This window comes from Dipodomys ordii, unplaced genomic scaffold (genome assembly GCF_000151885.1).
Source record: "Dipodomys ordii isolate 6190 unplaced genomic scaffold, Dord_2.0 Scaffold17, whole genome shotgun sequence".
Lineage (NCBI taxonomy): Eukaryota > Metazoa > Chordata > Mammalia > Rodentia > Heteromyidae > Dipodomys > Dipodomys ordii.
Genome location: NW_012267233.1, coordinates 5,025,984 through 5,045,350, shown reverse-complemented (window position 1 = coordinate 5,045,350; position 19,367 = coordinate 5,025,984). Strand labels below are relative to the sequence as shown.

Sequence of the window (19,367 nt, the reverse complement as noted above, 5' to 3'; positions counted from 1 at the left end):
CTAGTATATTCATATTAAGACCAGTATTTTAGGATGTAGAAATATTTATTTACTTTGTTCACTATTTAATGCTGTAAGGTTAGAAGGATTTAATTATTATAGAATATAAAAGGATAATTCAGTATCTTAAGTTTAGGCTTATCATATGGTGATAAAAAATAGAATGTTTTGAGGCACATTCAAGGCAGTTGAAATAGAGATTGTATTGAGCTTTTTTATTGTGGCAACGTTTTTGTTTTAGAAACTACTCAGTTTTTAATGTTTATAGAACAAAATAGCTTATTGGGAGAAGTTATGCTGTAAATTTTAGATTAACTTGAAAAATCCTAAAGTGAATTCTTTTACCATCTTGCATTTGTTTGCAGAGTATCTGTTTCGATTACTTAATGTCTATGGTACGATGAAACATGCTATATTTCAAAGTAGTAAAATAAACAGGTTTCAGTGCTCTGCAACTTTTAACAGGTCAAATATACCCAGGGTGGACTTGAAAATCTTGAACTTTCAAGAAAGTATTTTGCACAGGCATTGAAATTGAACAACAGAAATATGAGAGCATTGTTTGGGCTTTACATGGTAAGTTGAAGTGTATGTTTAATGTTACTTTTGCAGAACTTGTCACTTAAAATCCATATTAACACTCCCACCAATCATTCTTTGCTTGTTGTTATATTTTATTGATTAGCATTTTTTTCCTCTAGTTAATTATGAACAATAAATTATAAGACAGAATTATAGTTGAATATTAATATATTCTAGCTGCTTACCACTTCATTGTAAAATACCTTTTATTAGTGTATCAGGATCATGAAATTCAATAGCATTGAACATAGTACTTTTCAATTGTTTTCATAATGTATTACCCAATACTCTTGTATTTCTTACCTAATTATATTAAACAATGCCAATAAAAGACACTAGACATAAAATCTCAAGTATATCAAATTAAAATCTTTTTTATGGTGTAGAAATACAGGGAATTGTGGAAGTATGTAGTTAGAGTTTTGCCAAATGAAATTTCAGAAGAGTCAATTTAGCAAGCACTACTGGAAGTAGAAGAATTAATTGGGCTTTAAAATAGAACCTTTGCAGTAAAAAAAAATTTTTAATAGCTTATAGTTTTTGAAATTTTGTTTATTCTAGTCCTTTTATGGACTTCATGATTTTTTTTCTTGTTTGAGTATAATAAAAAGAATTAATTTGAAAAGAAAAGGGATTGAGAAAAACATAAATAATTTTAGAAAGGAAATATAGTTAGACAATGTTTCAAAGGACTTTCAAGGAAATTTTCCTGGATTCTAACAGAATTAATTGCAGTGACTTGGATGGATACTGTAGTTAGCAGCATCTCTTTGCTAAATAGATCAATAACATTACCAGTAATAGGATATACAAAGCACCTTTTGTGACAGGCATTGTTTTTCATTCTACTTCCTAATTTTTTCTATTCTACTTGGCCATTTTTTTAACTGTATTTTTTTGTTTTGTCTTTTTTGGTACTGAGGATTGAAACCAGGACATTGCACTTGCTAGGCGAGCTCTTTGCCACTGAGCTACATCCCAGCCCTCTACTCTCTTTTGTTGTACCAGTCTTGATGGTAGTGAGGATTGAATTTAGGGCTTCACCCATGTGAAGCAAGCAGTTTTCCACTTAAACCATGTTGCAAATCCTCTTGCTCTTTTAGTTTGCTTTTCACAAAATGTGTGAGATTTTGCCTAGGCTGGACCTTGATGGGATTACAAGTATGCATAACAATACTCAGGTCACTTATTTTTAAATCACTAAATCCTCACATCAACTATTCCAGTGGTAGTCACTCATACCATTTCACAAATGGTAAAACTGAGAGAATTAATTAATTTACACAATGTTGGACCTAGCTCCTGAGAGATTGAACTGGAATTTCAATCCATGCATTTGATCCCAAATCTGTTTGTTACCACTAGATTTACTGAAATTCATATCAAAAAGGTAATACGAAATGTTTTGATGTATAAAAATTCAGTACTGGCTTATAGGTACTTCAGTGACAGGGGAAACATATTTAAGAAAAAAACCCAAGTCATAGATGGAAACACAGGCTAAACCTTTTTTAATCACATGGACAGATTGTTTTTAAGCATAAGGTATGTCCAGGAATAAGACACAATTTAAACTTTACTCTCTGCAGAAATATAACCCTATATTTTAAATTTACCTGTGATTTTTAGTTTTATAGTTCGTTTCATGGATGTCAGTCATATTAATAAGAATCCCTCACAAGCATTTTTAAAAAGGAGATGGTGGATCAAATGGTAATCATTAATGAGTTCTGTAGAACACAATTTGAAAGATTTGATATAATGAAAAGAGAAAAGGATTAGAGATAATTATCTCTTATTTCAGACTCAAGTCTGATTACGTCTGTTGGACTTTTTTTTTTTGTAGTGTATAAAGGTGGGCTAAATTATTTTTGAAGTTCTGTCTGTTAAATTCAGGAATTCTGATTTTAGACAGAATATATGATTCAGAAAAAGGAAGTAGCTAATACTATCCTAATAATAAAAATGTTCTTTTGGCTTATGAAGTGTTTTTGTACTTCTTTAACTGTTTGGGAATCTTACCTTTAGTACCTGTGATAAATGCATAATTAAATAACATTGCATATTAAAATGCCTTTTGTTTTTCTTATTACTTTGCAGTATGCCATATTTTAAAACATAATTTTAAACACTGATTTCATTCAGGTTTATTTTTACTTTAAAAATTGTTGTACAGTATTTTCAAATTTTGTGTTTTATCTCCTCATTGCAGTTGTGACCCTTATATGTTGTCTTGACTGGAAAAAAAGGAACTTTTTTTCTGACTCTTTTTTCTGTTTTTAGTCTGCAAGTCATATTGCTTCAAATCCAAAAGCAAGTGCAAAAATGAAAAAGGACAACATGAAATATGCTAGTTGGGCTGCTAGTCAGATAAACAGAGCATATCAGGTTTGTATTGGAAATTTTCTTTTTTTGCTACTACTTTTATTACAATTTTGTTATTACTATTTTAGTAATTATGTTGCTACATGACCTGTCTCTATAGTCTTTGTGACAGTTAAAAGTGATTCAGATTTTTCTGACTCTAGTCCTCTATTGTATCCTATAAAAGTATTGAATTATACAGTATTACACTAAGTTTGAAATGTTTCTTTAAAGACACCGCTGAGTTTAAATAGTGTATTTTCTCTTTAGTTATTGAATTTTTGTTTTGTTTTGCAGTACTGAGGATTAAATTTAGGATCACCCAAACTTAAGGGGAAAGCATTCAATCATTTGAGTATTGCATCTAGTTTAAATGTTGTATTTTCTGAAAATTAAATGTAGCCAATGATACAAAGTATCATTAAGTTAATTTCTCTGGTATTTTTGTTTTTTCTTTTTTAATATATGTGTGTGTATACTAATTGTTATTATAAAGGTGATGTACAGAGGGGTTACAGTTACATAAGTCAGTTAGTGAGTTCATTTTTTTTTTATCAATGTTACCCCTTTCCTTGCTCTCACCCACCCCCTCCAACCCACAAGTTGTATAGTTCACTTTCAACATAATATCTAGTGAGTAACCCTACTGCATTTGTTCACCCTTTGTCCCACCCTTCCTATGCCCCTCCCCGCCACCTTATCTTCTTGAAGGTTTTCCTTTAGTCCTATAGATCTTATGATATCTTGTTTTATATTTGGTTAGTTTTCCCAAAGACACAGTACATTTATTTAGCATTTGGATTCAGTGCTGTTACTTGAGAAAAGATACTTTTAGAATCTCAATTGTAAGTATTTTTTTTTCCTGTGTAAGTTTTTTCTTTTCAGGATTCCAATTATAAGTGTATTGGATTTCCTTTTCCTGCCTTCTACTTGCTCCACAACTTTTTCTTTTTTTCTCTTTCTTTTTGTCTTTTATACTTTCTTTCTCAGTGGTTCTTAATGAATTTTATTAGTCTTTTTTTTCTTGTTTTCTGCACTAAATGCAGTGGCATGACTGGACTGTTTGTAGAGTGGCAAGAGTTAGCATTAAGGTAGGGATACTTTTCTAGTTTGACTTTTCTTTTTGTTTTTGTTACAGGAAACTCAGTCATGACCTGCCTATATAGTCTTTGTCACAGTTAAATGTGACTCAGATTTGTCTGACTCTAGTCCTCTGTTCTACCCTATAAAGGTCTTGAATTACAAAGTATTGAACTAAGTTTTAAATGTTAAGTATTGTGGTAACAGATGCATTTTTCTTTCCCTTTTATTCCCTCCTTCCTATCTTGTCTGACGGTCTCTTCCTCTTGCTCTAGTGTTTCTGTCCTATTCAGTTTTGTTTCATTTTCTAGCATTATTTCCTCATGTTGTGAGAGTTTTATGTTTTTGAAAGATGAGGTTTACTGGATATTTGGAGAGGATTTGAGGCTTTATTAAAATCTAAGTGGAACCTGTGACCTGGAGGTCGTGTAGGGCCTGAGAAATCATGTTGTTAGACTAGTTTTAATCTCAAATTTGCATGCAGTTTTTACATTTGTCTCTGAATTGGGGCCTGTGAAGGCTTGTTTTGCAGGCCACCTGTAGATTCATCAATTTTTGTTTGAGGGATTAATATTTGTTCATAATTTTGATATTGTGTTCTTACATAACAGTAGGTTTTTTTTTCCTGTTACTTCCTACTTCCTATACTCACCACATTGCTGTTCATCTTTTTTAGGTAGTACTACTATTGGGGCCATAACCATATTGAATGGTTTTGAAAATTTCCCTGTAAACTAGGCAATTTTTTTTAAAGTTATCATTTGTAGGCTTGCTTTCTGTTGCATTGTGGGGTTTTTTTTGGTGTTATCTCTTTGTTTTCCCACTCCTAATTAGAGAAAATTAGGAAGATTTTAAAAAACAATTAAGTTCCCCTTTAATCACACCATAGTCACCTTTGTGTATTTATATTAGATTATTTTTATTATATTATTAATATTAGATAGTATATGTTAGTTCTGTTAGCACATTCTATGGCAAAATATTTGTAGATATTAGATAGACTGTGCTTAAGTTGCAATTTGGGGTAGCCTAGATTCCACACAGAATAGGCTCAAAGTTGTAGTTTTAAAGCCACAACTACAGCAAGCAAATATTGATTTGATTTTTATTACTCCAATTTTTTTTTGCCTAAATTAGAACTTTATTGAAATGAGAGCACATATATTATGTGTTCTTTGGTGTCTGGCTTCTTTAAATAATGTTGTGGGGATTTATCCCCCTACTTTTCCATTCCCTTCTATTGTTTTGTTACCCGTATTATTTTCCACAACTTGAGTAATTATAAATTTAAGCTCAGTGTAACCCAGTTATTGCAAATTTGATATAAGTTGTTTTTGTAATTTTTCTTATAGACCCAAAATAGAAATATAAAAACTTTATTTAAGCAAATATAACTGTTAGGAAAAAAACAATGAATTTTGAATGATGTAGAAACATATAATGTCCAGAGATTTAATTAAAAAGTTCACAACTCAAACTAAGTGTAGGCATATAATCCAGTTTAAAGTGTATAGTAAATACTTACTGAGATGTTTTCCTTCATAATTATAAATGAGAAAAAGTGAGTTTTTTTTTTTTTTTTTTTGGGTCCGGACGTGGGGCCTGAACTCTGGGCCTGGGCGCTGTCCCTCAGCTCTTCAGCTCAAGGCTAGCACTCTACCACTTGAGCCACAGTGCCACTCCGGCTTTCTTTTTGCTTATGTGGTGCTGAGGAATCAAACCCAGGGCCTCAGGCATGCAAGGCAAGCGCTCTACCACTGAGCCATCTTCCCAGCCCCGAAAAAGTGAGTTTTAAAGACCCACTCTCCTTTCTTAGTTTCCACTTACTAATGAATCAGAACTTGGTTTAACATGTTTAAGCAGACAAGTTTGAATATTGCTCTTGAAAAACTTTAATGAGAATCTACTAATTTTTCAGATAAATTCTTCTTAAGTACATGATAAATTCTTCCATCCTTATAATCCATATGCCATTTATGGTTACAGAGGTGATTCTGTTATTCTTGTGGGAAATAGACAATTCAAGATTTGAAGAAAAATTATTCCAACTTAGTTAAATTGCCATATATTCAAGAACTGACAACATAATTGCATGTCAGATAAAATGTCAAGTGATAGATTATTTTATATAGCTTTCTTTTTATTTGTTCTGACACAAGTCAGCTTGGTTTATTCTAAATTGCTGTTGTTTTAGTAGTGCTGACACTATCTGAGGTGATTTTTAAAAATTAGCTAATTTTGAAAAATTTCTCTATTTTGATTATTTTAAGTATAAAGCAAGAAAAATGGTATATTCTAAAAGACATATTAGGTCTTGAGTTTTTCAAAAGTTTTAACAGCTTTCATAAATGTTAATGTGTGATGTGATAGTCTATACCTTCCTCCTAGCCATCAAAGATTTTTTTTTCATTTTTTTTTTTTACAAAATTAGCCCTTAAAATATCTGATTAGAACCATTCCTGTTTACATTGTTAGGCAGTGGTAAATGAAAGCCTTTCTGTTCTTAGTAAATCCTTGTGAAGGTGAATTTATCAATTAGATAAGCATGCCCTATGCCCTTTATTTGCCAAGTGAAATTAGAAAAAAAAGAGTTTTAAATATAATACTGTGGCCACATTTTGTAATTGTGGCTATAGTTTCAGCACTTCTGTTCCCTTCAGTAGAGATGCCTTACAACAAGCAATATGAACTTGATTTCTGTAAGCTTTTTACTTTTCCTGGCATTTCCCTTTTACTTACTCTTATCAAATAAAGAAGAAACAAATGTCTTAGGAAGTAGTGGAATTATGTTAAGCAGTAGCCAGAAGGTCAGAGGCAGGTTACCAGTTCCTGAAGCCTTTGGGTTCTATGATGTTACCTGTGCTTGATCACTTAATCTGTCTGAACAGGTCATGAGGAGCTTGCCAAATTAAGTTAATTACAAAAGAGAAGAAACACCTCATAAATCAAGGACTGAATACTGCTTAAAACAACATTGCTATTTGAAGAAACATTCAGTCACTTGAAAATGTTAACTGGAAAATACTAGGCATTGTTCATAGCACAGTACTTTACCATGAGAAAATAGGTAGATATAATAAACTTTGTTCCACACTCAAAACACTTATTTGGTGAATCTGTTGTGTTAAATTGGATTGATAAATAATAAATGGCCAGTTCAGTTAGAAAATTCATTTTGAAGTCAGCATGGGGTATTCAACAGTGAATACAAATTATGTGTGCTGTATTGAAATTAATGAATTTGCTTTTAAATATACATACTAATTTCTGCATTGTTTTTTATTTATAAAATCCAATCTTGTTTTAGTTTTATAAAGTAAATTTTACTGCTCATGAAAACTGTAATGTATATTTTTTAAATATAGAGGTATATCATTTTAATATGTAGCATAAAGTCTTAACTGACAACTTTTTGTCCCTCAAAGATAACATTTAGTCAACTAGTAAATCTGGAAAGTTAAATTAATAACTCACTGTACCTAATTTTTGAGGTTTCTTGAAACTTGAAAGTGTTTAATAAAAAGTACTTTCCTTCATACTGGGCCTTTTTGAAATTGTAAAAATCTATTCAGAATGGAGAAAAATACAAATGGACCATAAATCTACATGACTATATTTCATTAAAATTATACTTTATAAATATTTTCGGGTCTGAATATAAGATAATTTTTAAATCAAGTCTGTGATGTTGCCAGTTCTCAGTACTTAAACTGACCAAGTATGCAGTGAAATATTTACACTTTACCTGAAGATTAAAATCTTAATGAAATATCTGTTGAAGAAGCTATTTCATTTAATGCTAGTGGTAAAATAGTCTTAAGTTTCATTAGCAATGTGAAGGAAAGATTGTGATATTTTTTGAACCAACCTCTGAAATAAAGCCTAATTGAGCTCTGGGTTTTTTTTTTTTCTTTGTTTTTTGGTATGTGTAATTAGTTTGCAGGTCGAAGTAAGAAGGAAACCAAATACTCTCTTAAGGCAGTTGAAGACATGTTGGAAACATTGCAGATCACCCAGTCTTAAAGTTTCAGAAACTCTTTGACGTTGGATTCTACAACTGCACAATTGAACTGATTGGCCTGTGACTTATTTACTAAATGCCCATTGCTATTTATATTCTAATTTTCTGTGAAGAAAGTGGTTGTAAAGAATGTGTTTATATAAACCTAAAAATGCCTTTTACTACTAAGCAGGAAGATGGAGAAAATCCATTGAAAAAAGATTTAAGACCTACTGATTGTACATCAATCTCTTCATATCACATATATATTATAACTGCTTTTAAATCACAATATGATGTAGAAATAATCTTGTTAAATAAACTGTAATGATTTATTAAACTTGCATATACAGATTCTAGCTTCTTTTTTGCTTTTACTCAGAGTCTGCATTTTGCTTTTGAATTAAATTTCTAGTTAACTTCCCACTGATAATAAAAAAAAACACAGTAATCCTAACTTGTCTAAGAAAATTATTTTGACTTTGTTAGTAGTGTCAGGTTGGATTTTGGTCTGCAATTTAGTGAACTGTTTCAATTATTTATCTGCCCTGTTATTCTGATCAGTTTTGCCTTGAAGTATTATGTCACTTGCTAAAGTTAACAGTATCTGAAATTTTTTCTTTTCACATTGGGATTTTTACCTATAAAATGCCTTAATATTAATATATATCAAACCTTTGTGAAACTTATATTTAGTGAGCCTTTAACTGTGAATGACATCAAAGGCAGTTAGGGATTACAGAGAATAGAGATTCTTTAGTGACCAAGAATACATTTCTTTTGTAAAAACCTAAACTACTTTTAGAAAGAATTACCTCAATTCTCATATTACCTCCTGAGATGGAATTACAATTTCTTATTCTCTTTGTACAATAAACAACTTTTGTCCTTCCATCACCAATATTTTGTATCTTTCAGTAGGACAGGAAAGACTTTGGAACTTAAACATTTTATTTAGACACAAAAGTTTTTACATAGCAGTTGTTCATCGAGGACAAATATTTATTGTTTGCAGCTTGTAAAGGTAGATAATGGAACAGGTAGAGTTTAACCTTATTTTCACTAACAATTTACAAAGGCTTCTGTATTTGGGATTTTGGGGGAAAAAATTATAACCCAGATTTTCAGGAAGAAAACTAACCAATATCAGCTTCCTTTAACCTTTTAGGTAATTTATATGCTTAGAAAATTATTGTGCATATTTAGTCTTCCATGTTACCATCTTATTTTCATTTTTTCTATCATGAATAATGACCATATGATTAGTATCGTTTATTAAATAACTTCCCATAAGAAGATAATTCTTCCCATAAGAAGATTATATCTTTCTCTTACCACTAAGATCAAATCTTGGTACATATGAACTTAGTAACTACATTTTCACCATGATCAACCATTTCAAATGTATGTTTGCTATCCCCTGCCTTTTCTCTGTCTGATCTCCTCTCCTTCAGTTTGCACATTGGCATCAGTTGTACTTGTATAAGTAATCAACAGCCTCCTGTAATTGTCAACCTTAGTTTCACTTGACAGGTTTATATAAGAAATAACTTTAAGCCGGGCATTGGTGGCTCACGCCAGTAATCCTAGCTACTCAGGAGGCTGAGATCTGAGGATCGCAGTTCAAAGCCAGCCCAGGCAGGAAAGTCTGTGGGACTCTTATCTCCAATAAACCACCAGAAAACCAGAAGTGGCACTGTGGCTCAAGTGGTAGAGTGCTTGCCTTGAGCTGAAGAGCTGAGGGACAGCGCCTAAGCCCAGAGTTTAAGCCCCACGACTGACCAAAAAAAAAAATAATAACTTTAGTGTATGTGTGTGTGTGTATGTGTGTGCCATGTGCATGCTTGTCTGGAAGGCTTGAATTCAGGATCTGGGTGCTAATGTTTTATCACTTGAGCCACTTCTGACCTTTTTATGGTTAATTGGAGATAAGAGTCTCACACTTTTCTGCCCAGGTTGGCTTTGAACCATGATCCTCAGCTTCCTGAGTAGCAAAGGTTACAAGCATGAGCTACTGGCACTTAGAAATAGTTTTGTGTGTGTGTGTGTGTGTGTGTGTGTGTTTTAAGTGCAAGCTGGGCACCAGTGGCTCATGCATGTAATCCTAGCTACTCAGGAGGCTGAGATCTGAGGATCGTGGTTCAAACCAGCCAGGGCAGCAAAGTCCATGATACTCTCATCTCCAATTAACCACTAGAAAACTGGAAGTGGTGCTGTGGCTCAAGTGGTAAAGCGCTTGCCTTGAGCTGAGTTGAGGGACAGCTCCCAGGCCCAGAGTTCAAGCCTCACAACCAACAACAACAACAAAAACCTTTTATTTACCAAGTACATTGTCAATGTCAAAATTTATAAACTTTGCCTTAAATATTCTGATAATCTCATAATGACCTGACAGTTTGCCTATATTGTGTCTGTTACATATTTCTTATTAATGGCATTCTTTTCTATTCAGATAATGGCAAAGGTTTTTTTTCTCAAAGAGATTAGGACATTATACCAACTCCAGAGAAAGTATCTGAATTGAGCAGTAGAACTAGCATTCTTTGTTATGCTCAGTGAACTTTTTTGCAGGAAAGGAAATTAACAGCCTGTTCTGTCCAGTGTGGCAGCTACTATTCATCTGTGTCTCCTGAACATGAAATGCTTGTAGACTCTGAGTACAACTGAGAAAGTGAAGCTTTAACTGTAAAAGATAAAGTAGCTACAGATGTCTTGTGGCTATCATGTTGAACAACATAAACTATGGAATATGACTTAGACGAATGAGCAGAAACTTGCTGGGAGAGGATTTTCCTTTAAATGGAACAGAGCTTTGTGAGGTGACTTTTCTTTTTCTTTTTCTTCCTTTCTTTTTGCCTCTTTATCCTGGTCATAGTGCCTGTGAGATGCATAGGGGTATAGTGGCTATTTTACAACCATGAAATGACAAATGTGAAAATGTAAGTTATATTTCAAAGATAGAACTAAAGAATTAGGGAGAAAAAAATAACACTGCTATAAAAAAAAATAATAAAGAATTAGGGAGAATCTGGTCCCCTGATGGCATTGTGGGTCACTTGAAGCCACATGAGCATTTGACAACTTTTGCACTTACTTCTACATGAGAAAAATATATTCTTGGCCATTTAGGACACTATATTTGGAGTTCCTGTTTCTTTAGCTATGTATGTTTCCGAATAACATGGCTACAATTAAGGTAGCCATGCAAAATTCCTGGGCACTTCAGAATATTGTTACTTAAAGCAAACGTTACTTATAACAAAAGAAGCAATATTGTAGCTCAGCAACTAGCATTCTAAAAGGCCAACAAGTTGTAATTACATACCTCTCCAATTGTAAAAGCAATAGTGATTTGGAGCAGAGGAGTTAAAAAAAATGGAATAGAAAGCCAGTATTTCAGTAAGCTAAAATTATGTAATTCAACTTTGTAGCTTTTTAGAAAAATCTTTTCTCCTAAAATCAAAACCCACTTACTTTCAAAGCAACTTTGTGTTTCTTCATTTCATAAAACTAGGATTTGAGAAAGGACTTTGGAGATGATTTAATTGGACTCCATTTTGGTAAAGGAGGCTGAGGCTTAGAGAAATTAAAATTCTGTGACAGCAGGTACCCGCCCATCACAATTTCACAAATCATTGCTCTTTCTGGTATCTGAGGCATGTGCCATGTGTTATGTTTTCCCAGTTTAGGTAGACCAAGTGAAACTCAGAAATATTAAAAGTCAATAAAAATTATTTATTAGCAGAAGAGAGTAGAATTTAGATTTTTCTGACTTATACAACAATTGTTACTTTTTACTTCATTGACATTAATTGTACAGGAAGAATTTCAATAAAACTATTTTTAATTGAATAATAAAATTTTATTGTAACTCAAACTGAATTTAAACTTAAATGTTTAGTGAATATGAGAACCATTTCAAAATATCTAGTACTATTTTCATCCTCTTTTACTTTGAACTTCACATGTTCCCTATCTCCCTTCTCTCCCATCAGGTAAACTCTCTTATCCGCTGAATTGCATTATCCCAGAATATATATTCATTACTTTCACAAGCTTGTTCCCCTAACTTCTCTGTAGAACAGAGACTTTCTTGTTCTTCCAGAATAAAAAAGTCAGTCCCCTTTGTCATATACTTTTAAATTTTATTTTTGCCTACTTTAATTTTTTGAGAGGGACACACCTTTTTTTTTTTAACTCAATATGTCAGTTTTTAAGTGCAGGAATCTTGACCAACATCACCCTTTCCAAAGTTCCCCATCTCATCCTGTCCCATCCCCTCAGATGACCAGGTTTCACTTTCATGTAAGTACATCGAATATTATCATTTTCCCCCATTGTTCTCTCCTTTTTCTTCTGTCCTCTTTCCCCTAATCCTCTCTCCCTGTACTCCCATTGACAACACATATTCCAATTTCTTGGTAGGTTTTTGTTAAACTGTAATTTTTAAAATAACATTTTAATTTGGAATACTTTAAAAGAAGTTTTGAGCCTAGAACAGTCTATTGTAAGATGGCTGTTCCCTATTATAATACCTTATATAACCACAGTACATTATCATAATGGAGTTGTTATTAAATAGTAACAGTAATTCAGATATGGATCTCACTTAGATTTAACTATTTTATGTGCTTTGTTTTCTGCTTATGAAGTGTTCTTGTGTGTCGATTTATCATACAAGAACTTTGCTACAAGAGCTTCCTTCTTTCCACTCTGTAATAGTTAATGCCTTAGTCTAAACCTGCTTGATCTGTTCTCCATAAATGTTGCTTTGTCTAAATGGAATATTAAAGTTTGTAATCTTTTGAGAGGTATCACTCATCATATTGCTGTTTACAATCTCAATATTGTTCTAATCGGCAGTTTGCTCCTGTTTGTGGCAAAGTAATATTCCCATTTTACAATTGTATGATAATATGTTTTTAATCATTAGGGAAGGACACACACACACACACACACACACACAGTGAGTCAGGTATAAATATAAGATTTTCATCTCTCTAGAATGTGGTTGTTGGGTTGTATAATAAATGTATGATTGACCTGACACTAATTTTTTAAAAAAATTTATTGTGAAAATACTGTACAGAGGGGTTACAATTACATGGGCAAGGTAATGAGTGCATTTCTTATCAAGTATTGTTGCTTCCTCCTTTGTTTCCCATCCCTTCCCATCTCCTCTCCCCCACCCCAGCCCGGCTGAAGTTGTAAAGTTCATTTTTTAAACATTAGGACTTGTACATCTCATTGTTGCAATGGGTCCACCTGTATCCCTATTTAAACAATTGTTTTTGCCCTTCCCTTCCATAAATTATACCATCATCAAATACAATGAAAACAGGGGTTATACCATGGAGGAGGGACATACAAAACATACAAAGCAACAAAGAAATTATAAATACATTAGAAACAATCTCAAGGGGAAAAAAAACATTTGAATACTTATCTTGGGGTTAATTTCACCTGACATCAACTTATCTGACCTTTTCTGCTTGTCTCAGATATATACTAGTTATTGCAAATAAGGGAAACCACAGGACCTATGTTTCTTTGGGCCTGGCTTACTTCACTTAATATAATTTTTTCCAAGTTTTTCCATTTCCTAACAAATGGGGCAATGTCATTCTTTCTGATGGAGGCATAGAATTCCATTGTGTATATATACCACATTTTCTTGATCCATTCATCTACTGAGGGCATCTGGGTTGGTTCCATATCTTAGCTATGTGTAAATAATGCTGCAATAAACATAGTTGTGTTGGTAGCTTTAGTATGGTCTTATTTGTGATCATTTGGGTAAATGTCCAAAAGTGGGATTGCTGGGTCATAGGGGAGCTCTATGTTGAGTCTTTTGAGGAACCTCCACATTACTTTCCAAAGTGCTTGAACAAGTTTACATTCCCACCAACAATGCAGTAGGGTTCCCTTCTGACCCGACACTAATTTTTGACCAAGGTACATAAGCAAATGAAGAAATTGTATTCGGATAATATCTATCTTCAGAAGTCTAAGTAATGAAACATTTCAACAGTGAATGGATTAGGCAGAAATTCTGAGTTTTTATCCAATTAACTTGAGAGCTATAGTTTGAAGAATTTCCTTTACTTCAAATTCAGTTCCTTTTGACGCTACTTAAATAGTACATGAAACATTGGGTAAGAATTATGTGTAAAGGTATCACATCTTTCGAAAACCCTAGGCAACAATATGTGTTGTCAACATCACCTATTTAAAGTAAAATGAAAGGTCTCCAGAGTTGTAACAAATAGCTAGGAGTTTCAAGAACTGGACTAAATGAAAACTGATTTGGGATCTAATTTCACCGTACTAGTCCATCTGTCATAATCAGTAGGTGAGAGGGGATCCAAGAAATACAGCACCATTGGTTGGTAATTTCTCAATGACAATAAACTTCTGGAATGAATATCACTGTAGTTCTTGTGAGGGGAATCAAAGTGGTGTGATTTCAAAATTAAACAATGGAAGAAATACTGTATATAATACTATCTTACTAAAAAAGAACTCCATATAGCATTAACCATATACATGATTTATGAAAAGCAATAGCAGTTGAGAAATAAACAAAGGTATAACTAGGAGTCTGTCTGCTGGTTACCTGGAGGTTTATTTACTTGATGATGATAATGATATGATTTTTTTTTTTGTGTGTGTGTGTGTGTCTAAGCTTTTGTGCTCAAGGTTTGCACTTTACTACTTTAGCCATGGCTCCCTTTCTGGCTTTCTTTTTAAAATTTCTTTCCTTCCTTCCTTCCTTCTTGAAAGAAACTAAAAAGAAAGGAGAAATAAAAAAAGAATGAATGAATTTTTAAATATATGAAAATTAAAGGTATTAAGAACAGTTGGATATGGTATTATTTATATTTATTTTGAGCTAGGTACTGCTAAGCATTCTATATTTTCTATTTTTTTTCCACAAGAAAATATTCACTATTCTACAAAGACTCAAGGTATTTTGTGGTATAGATTGAAATCAAGAGTTTTCAATTTATAATTATTTTTCTATTAGTCTCAAATCAGGTAAAATAATTTTCATGTGATAATTTAAAATTATTGATTAGAAATAACATAAAGCTTGCTGTTCAAGTGTATACTTTCAAGACCAGGTTGTATAAGTACGCCATCTAGAGTTTTAAAATTTTAAATTGTTAAAAAAACCCAGCAAGATGAAAGGTTAAACTACAAAAGAAAACAGTTTATTGAAAGCATGCTAAATATTGGAATATTTGTAGAATTTTGATGAATGTACAGGATTCATTTTTACATGTAGCTTTAGATTTCTACATATGGATGGGCTAGACAGTTTTTGTTAATAGTTTTAGATTAAGCAATTTACCTAATGTGTACACTTGGGACAGGTAACCAACCAGTCATGTTCAGGAGGTATAATTTTTGAAGTCTGACTCAATAACATTTAAGCTAATCATGTCAATTCATTAAATATTTATAGAACAATTATAAACAAACACACTCTCAAACACAGTGCCAAAAACCCTGTTTTTTTTAAGGATTTGCATAGTGATTAAGTAACCTTTGTGTTAGAGGTTTGCATACTAGAACCAGATTTGCATATGTACCGGACAAAATGCTTTCCAAATGCTTTTAAAATATAAATGAAAAGAATCTTCTATTTGGTCTGTAATGCTTGTCAGGTAGTCAAGACTCATTCATTTATCTTAGAACAACAACCAAATACTCTTGAGAACTTTTTAAATTTGTCCATAGATCTATATATCTTTCAGCCTCCCTAGGCCTCTTCAGTATTCAGTGTTTAAAAAAAAAAAAACTCTAACTAGACAATCTTTAAAACATTGATATGCCCTAGTAATTATGATATGGAAAACACATTTTTTTGGATTTGAAATAAAATAGTGTTTACAGAGGTTAAGTGCCTCAACCTTAATCTGCTTTTCATGATCATTTTCTATTCTTGCTATGTCTGTTAATATATAACACTTGGAAGTTTTACTTCAGATGTTGTGATTTTTATATGATTTGAAGAGATATGATGTTCTCTTTAGGGTGGTCAGCAAGCAAGAGACCAGTTTGCTTAATGAATATTCTTTCATTTAGTAGTGTCCTGTATCAGAATTTCCACAAGCTAGAGGAAAATTTTCTGGGAAGTAGATATCTTGTCTTCATTTCCTTTCCCCAGCATCTAATATATATATATTGATCCCACAATGAATGGTTATCAATATTTGTTGATTTCATATTTTGTCTGTGTCAACTGATGTCTACAAGGAGTGTCAGAACTGCTAAAGTTTAACATTCAAACTAGGTTAAGAGACTATGAATTTGGATAGCAAAGTTTGAAAGTTGTTTTGTAGAGTTGTCTTTGAGTTGGATTAAGTATGGCAAACTTTATTTAAGGCTCAGTAGGATCTCCTTGATGAGAGCTACAATAATGCAGAAGTTTACAATAAAAGATTTATGAAATTTCCAAAATCAACTCACAAGGGAAAAAAGACAAAAATTACCCATGGAATCTCTGCAAATGTCAGTTTTTTTTTAAAAATCCAAACTCATTTTTCAGTTATAAAGAATGCATATATTATATTTATAATATAGTTTTAAATGTAGGCTTCAAATATGCTACCCAGAATATCATCTGGTTGCTATGGATAGTTCTGTTGTTTGTCAATGCAGGGTTTCCTTCTTGGCAGCATTAGATGTTTATGATGGCATCTGTGTTTGCTGGTTGTTGCATTTGCAGTGGAACTTGTGTTTCAGCCAGTTAAATGGGGTGGGAGGGGAAGAAAGCAAATTAAACTTGACTTCTTGGAAATGAAGCAGCAGCTTCTTGTTACTTTCGTCCATATATTCCATCAGCACCAATTGTGGCTACAGTTGTGTTCCCTAGGAACTCAACATATAAATGACTACATTTGCAGTATAATAGGCTTTTAGAATAATATTAAAATCCCAAAGATAGATACTAAATATGATGCTTTGTCAGTTGACATGACATTTTTAAAAATGGAATTTTTATGTAAGAGATTAATCTAGAGATTGATGTTTATTTTTGTTTTGTTTGTGTCAAAGAAATATCATCATCATCATTATACCATTATGAAGCTATCATTTATAAAAAAAAAGTGAAGATCTAAATTTGGAAACTTCTGCCTTCAACTTTTATAATTAAAACAAAATAGAAATAACTAAGCTCACTAAAAGTAAATTTTAGTATGTGTTTTAGCCAGACTTGTAAACTCACCTAAATCTATCAAATAAACTAGTGGTGGTGAACCTCTTTTTCTGCTAAAAGTCATTTGGATATTTAGAACATCATAATCTATACAAAATTATCAACTTAAATATTAGCTTGCCAAAGATATGGAACCAACCCTTAGTAGACTAATGGATCAAGAAAATGTGAGATACACACACACATACACACACACACACACACACACACACACACACACACACACACACACATACAATGGAATTCTATGCTTCCATCGGAAAGAATAACATCCCCCATTGGTAAGGCAATGGAAGGACTTGGAAAAAATTGTATTAAGTGAAGTAAGCCAGACCCAAAGAAACAGACTCCATGGTTTCCCTCATTTGTAATAATTAGTATATGTCTAGGATAGTCCTAGCAGAGGATCACAATAGCTCAATAGCATGTACATATGACCATATAAATGATGCTAACTGAAATGAACTCCAAGATAGGGAAACAAGAGGGGTTTTGTTTTGTTTCTGTTTGTTTTTTAAACGTACTGTGTGAAGTTAATTCTTTTTCTTTCAATCCTACCATCCCCGCCCATGCTTTGGCTCCCCTGTTGTCACTGTTTTTGATTCTGGTATCCTGTATCTTGTATACCTTTTTCTTATTTGGGGAAGGGAAGGGCAATAACAAAATGGAGAGACAAAGGACAAAGGGTGAACCAATGCAACAGTGAGAATCACAAGACACTATGCTGGAAATGAACTTTACAACTTGGTGGGGGTGGGAAGTGAGAGAAAATAATGGAGGGCGTAACACTGAGTACAAGAAATGGGTACAAAGAGTACAATGTACTCATTACCTTATTTATGTAACTGTAACCCCTCTGTACATCACTTTTACAATAAAATAAAATAATTTTAAAAAATGTTAGCCTTCTAGCCACACATCAGTGTTCATACCTGTAATCCTAGCTACTCAGGAGGCTAAGATCTATGGATCATGGTTCAAATCCAGCCCGGACAGTGGGATTCTTATCTAACTATCAAAAAAGCTGGAAGTGGAGCTGTGGGTTAAGTGGTAAAACACTAGCTTTGAGTACAAAAGCTTAGGGATAGCGCCCAGGCCCTGAGTTCAAGCCCCAGAACTTGCGTGCATTCACATGCCTATGCACTTACACATACACACAGAGCAAAATATTTATTCAAACATTTGATTAGCTTACCTGTAATGTGATGGCTGAAACTGCTTCTCTTTGGTGAGATGCGATGTTAGCTCATTTTGATGATGTTGCTACTTGAATCTGGTCACAATGATGTATTTTCAAACACAAATGCATATTTCAATGTACTTTGCTAAAAGTGGGAAATTCACCATTGTTTATATAACATGCATAGAACTCAAGCTGTAGGAAGTTGCCATTCTTGTTTTTCAGTTCATCATCATTTTTGTAGACGAATGATTTCATGTCCTAGGTTGTCAGGTACATCATCTGGCTCTATATAGGATGGTGTTGTAAAGATGTTCAGGTCCATTTGTTTTCTTTTCCTGTTCTTGAATCTTGCATTAAATGCCTCAATTAGTTTTACACATTCACTAGGAAATTCAACTGGAAATGTCTTAGAAGGCATTTGTCACTGCAGAGTGAGGAAATGCACCACATTGTTCCTTTTGGAGTTGCACATTCCAGCTTTAATTTAACATCTAGTGATTTCACATTTTGAGAACAGGGAGCTCAGAAACTAGCTGGAATCTTGTAGTTTGATGTTCAGCTCAAAAACAGATACTTTGTAATACCTACCATGAAAGCTAAGCACACAGCCATTTGCTGTCATTGAGATTCATGACAGATTTTCCTTTCATTTCTATAAACTACTTGACTTCATTTCTGTTGGTTAAACCTTATGTACATGTCATCCCAACTCAGCTACCATCCTTCAGTGATAAATAAGATCAATGTATACAGAGTCAAGATTATTTAACTGTTAAACCCTCTCTTTTTGACAGAATTTATACCTGCACTGCTGTTGGTATCATATTGTTGAGCCATAATGATTGCACAGAGTCCTTCTGGGTATATGATGCAGGGGCATATAATTAATCACTTGGATTAAAACTGAGACTAATTTTCTTTTTTGTTTTTAG

General features: G+C 32.9%; 1 protein-coding gene across 1 annotated transcript in view; it reads left to right on the top strand.

Moving 5' to 3' along the window:
• Emc2 (ER membrane protein complex subunit 2) overlaps positions 1 to 8,483 on the top strand; it is a 29,723-nt gene extending 21,240 nt beyond the window's left edge. Inside the window, exons 9-11 of the mRNA XM_013012551.1 lie at positions 466 to 576; positions 2,866 to 2,970; positions 7,963 to 8,483. Of these exons, the coding sequence (XP_012868005.1) occupies positions 466 to 576; positions 2,866 to 2,970; positions 7,963 to 8,049 (303 nt within the window). The 3' untranslated portion in view covers positions 8,050 to 8,483. The remainder of the gene's footprint in view (positions 1 to 465; positions 577 to 2,865; positions 2,971 to 7,962) is intronic.
• Positions 8,484 to 19,367: the final 10,884 nt, after the last annotated feature.